The sequence below is a fragment of the Passer montanus genome, unplaced genomic scaffold (genome assembly GCF_014805655.1).
Source record: "Passer montanus isolate IOZ18808 unplaced genomic scaffold, ASM1480565v1 scaffold352, whole genome shotgun sequence".
Taxonomy (NCBI): Eukaryota; Metazoa; Chordata; class Aves; order Passeriformes; family Passeridae; genus Passer; species Passer montanus.
Window position 1 is genome coordinate 8,402 of NW_024368286.1, and position 3,285 is coordinate 11,686.

The 3,285-nt window shown below is 66.6% G+C and overlaps 1 protein-coding gene across 1 annotated transcript in view; it reads right to left on the minus strand.

Moving 5' to 3' along the window:
* SIRT2 (sirtuin 2) overlaps positions 1-3,285 on the minus strand; it is a 4,514-nt gene that overhangs the window by 855 nt on the left and 374 nt on the right. Inside the window, exons 2-12 of the mRNA XM_039716534.1 lie at positions 3,168-3,285; positions 3,027-3,066; positions 2,101-2,217; positions 1,459-1,500; positions 1,263-1,369; positions 1,119-1,175; positions 959-1,027; positions 734-863; positions 395-454; positions 234-289; positions 32-108 (exon numbers count right to left, since the gene is read on the minus strand). Of these exons, the coding sequence (XP_039572468.1) occupies positions 32-108; positions 234-289; positions 395-454; positions 734-863; positions 959-1,027; positions 1,119-1,175; positions 1,263-1,369; positions 1,459-1,500; positions 2,101-2,217; positions 3,027-3,066; positions 3,168-3,285 (873 nt within the window). The remainder of the gene's footprint in view (positions 1-31; positions 109-233; positions 290-394; positions 455-733; positions 864-958; positions 1,028-1,118; positions 1,176-1,262; positions 1,370-1,458; positions 1,501-2,100; positions 2,218-3,026; positions 3,067-3,167) is intronic.

Here is a 3,285-nt window from a genome sequence, read left to right on the forward strand (position 1 = left end):
GGGGGGGAATCTGGGGGGGGGCGGGCTTCACCTGCTGATGAGGGAGGCAAAGGGCTGCACCTGCAATGAGGTGCCCATGATGAGCAGCAGGTCAACCTTCTCAAAGTCCTGTGGAGGGAGGGGGAAACGTCACTGAGCCCCCTCCCACTCCCCAGATCACCTCAGCCCAGCCCCCAAATTCAGTCTGGGGGGGTGGGGGTGGGATTTGGGGCTCCCCCAAAGCCCCCACTCACCGACTCCAGGAGGGCGAAGAAGCGTGAGGGGAGGTTCTCCCCAAAAAACACAATGTCTGGGGAAGAGGGGGGGTGGCTCAGGGGATGGGGAGGGTGAGCCCCCCCCCAAATCCCTGCTGAGGGTGTCCCCCCCCACCCCCTCCCCACCACCCAAAACTCACCAGGTTTCACCAGTCCCTGGCACTTCTCACATTTGGGGATGAGGGAGGAGAAAATCCGCTCTGGGAAGGAGGAGGGGGGAGAACCTCAGTGGGGAAAGGAGGCATGGGCATTTTGGGGGGCACAGGGACATTTAGGGGGGCACAGGGACATTTAGAGGGGCACAGAGGCATTTTGGGGGGTCACAGGGACTTTTGGGGGAGCGCTGGGGGACAACAACCTGCCGTTCCCACCCTGTGGCAGAGCGGGGCGGGGACACCCCCGCAGCCATTCAGGGGGATTTTGGGGGGCCCCGGGGGGGGTTCCCAGGACTCGGGAGGGGTCCCCAGAGCCCCCCGTACCCCTCATCCAGGCCAGGCTGTAGCGCTGGCGGCACGAGGCCCGCAGGCAGTGGGAGGTGAAGAAGGTGCCGTGAGCCTCCACCAGCAGCTCCGGGTCCAGCCCCGCCACCCTCTCCAGGGTGTCGATGTTCTGGGGGGGGGGTCCATGAAGGGGGGGGTCAGGGGGTCCCCAAAATCCCCGTGACCCCCCCAAAAGAGATGGGAGAAGAGAAGGGTGTGTCTCACCTGGGTGTAGCAGCGCAGCAAGAGCCCCTTGTCCTGCAGCAGCCGCATGAAGTAGTGGCACACGGTGGGCTGGGGGGGAATTGGGGGCGTCGTTTGAGGCTCTCCTGGGTCCCCCCCCAAATTGGGGAGGGGTTTGGAGGGAGGTTTGGGGGTGTTTTACCTTGAACTGCCCCGGGTAGAGCTCGCGGGCAAGGGCGAAAAAGGGCTCTGGGTGTTTCTGGGGAGGGGGCACAGGGAGGTCAGGGGGGAGCCCCCAGAAACTCAGAGCCCCCCACCAGAATTTGGGGAGGAAAGTGGGGGTTACCTTGAAGAAGCCGATCTCAAAGATGGCCTCGGGGTAGGGGAGGTTGTAACTCTGCAGGTTGGAGTAGAGCCCGGTGCCGGGGGAGCGGAAATCCGGGATCCCGGCAGCTGGAGGGGGTCAGGGCCCATCCGGGGGGGTCAGGACCCATCCCGGGGGTCCTCCAGCCCCCCCAGGCCCCCCCAGAAACAGCACTCACAGGTGGAGATGCCGGCGCCCACCATGCAGATGACGTTCTTACCTGGGGGGGGGGGAACACAAAGGGGTGAACCCCAAATTCGCCCTTGAGAACCCCAAAAGTGCCCCCAAAGCGAGCCCCCAGATCCACGCCCGTTCTGCTGCTCCCCCAGATTCTCCTTGGCCCCGCTCCTGGTTTTCCTGCTGCCTCCTCCCCGTTCTTGGTGCCCCCCATTCCCATTCCCGGTGTCCCATTCCTGGTGTCCCTACAGGGCTCGCTCCTCAGGAACCAGCCCCGTTCCTGTCCCCGTTCCCATTCCCATCCCCGGCCCCACTCCTGTTCCCGTTCCCGGTGCCCCATTCCCGTTCCCACGCCCCATTCCCATTCCCAGCCCCGCTCCTGTCCCCATTGCCATTCCTGGCCCCAGTCCTGGTATCCCTACAGGGCTCGCTCCTCAGGAACTGGCCCCGTTCCTGTCCCCGTTCCCATTCCCCTCCCTGGTACCCCATTCCCTGTTCCCATTCCCAGTGCCCTGCTCTCGTTCCCACTCCTGGTATCCCGTTATCCCATTTCCTTACACCGCGGGCTGCCCAGGAAGCGGCCCCGTTCCCGTTCCCGGTGCCCCGTTATCCCATTCCCATTCCCGTTATCCCGTTTCCTTACACCGCGGGCTGCCCAGGAAGCGGCTGACGCCCGCCAGGCTCAGCTCGTCCAGCACCGGCTCCGCTCTGTCCCCGCCGAGCCCCAGGGTCCGGGCCAGCAGCGTCCGCAGCAGCTCCACTGCGGGGACACCCGGCTGTCCCCGAGGGCCACCGCGGCCACCCCGCGCCCCTAAACCCCCCAAACGGCCCCAAACTGGACCCAAACGGCACAAAATGGCCCCAAAATGGACCCAAATGGCCCCAAAACGGCCCAAAACAGCCCCAAAAATCCCTTCAGCAACCCTCAGTGCCCCCAAATGTCTGATTCCGAGCGCCCTGTCCCAGAAATGTCCTCAAATGTCCCCAAAAGCCCCTGACTATCTCCGAAGGCCCCACAATGTCCCCAAAACGTCCCCCCAAAGAGTCCCCGGAGTGTCCCCAGGGGTCCCCAAAACGTCCCCCAAAGGGTCCCCAAAACGTCCTACAGGGGGTCCCCAAAAGTGTCCCTGGGGTGTCCCCATGTGTCCCAGAGGTATCCCCGGGTGTCCCCCGGTGTCCCCAGAGGTCCCCGGGATGTCCCCAGGGTGTCCCCAGGAGTCCCTGAGGTGTCCCCACAATGTCCCCAAGGCGTCTCCAAAAGTGTCCCCAAGATGTCCCCCAGGGGGTCCCCAAAGTGTCCCCAAAACATCCCCCAGGGCGTCCCCAAAAGTGTCCCCAGGGGGTCCCCGGAATGTCCCCAGGTGTCCCCGAGGTGTCCCCGAAGTGTCCCCGGGGGTCGCCGAGCCGTCCCCGAGGTGTCCCCAGGAGTCCCCACAATGTCCCCAGCTGTCCCCGGGGTGTCCCCCGAGGTGTCCCCGGGGTGTCCCCACAATGTCTCCGGGGTGTCCCCAGCTGTCCCCACAGGCCCCGCCCGGGTCCCCCGCGGGACCCCGGCGCCCCCAGACCCACTGTCAGCGTCGGCCGAAGTGCCCGGCTCGGGCTCCGGGACCTGCGGGGAGCAGTGCGAGCGGTCACGGCGGTGCCGGGGCGGCCCCGGGCTGGGGACCGCTGGGGACCGCTGAGGGGGGGACACGACACCGGGGGCGTTACCGGAGGCTTGGCGTCCTGCTCCGCCTCCTCCCGGCGGGCAGCGGCAGCCGCGGGAGCGCTGGGGGGCTCCCCGGAGGGGGGGTCCCCGGAGGGGGCGGGAGGGGAGGGAGCCGCACCC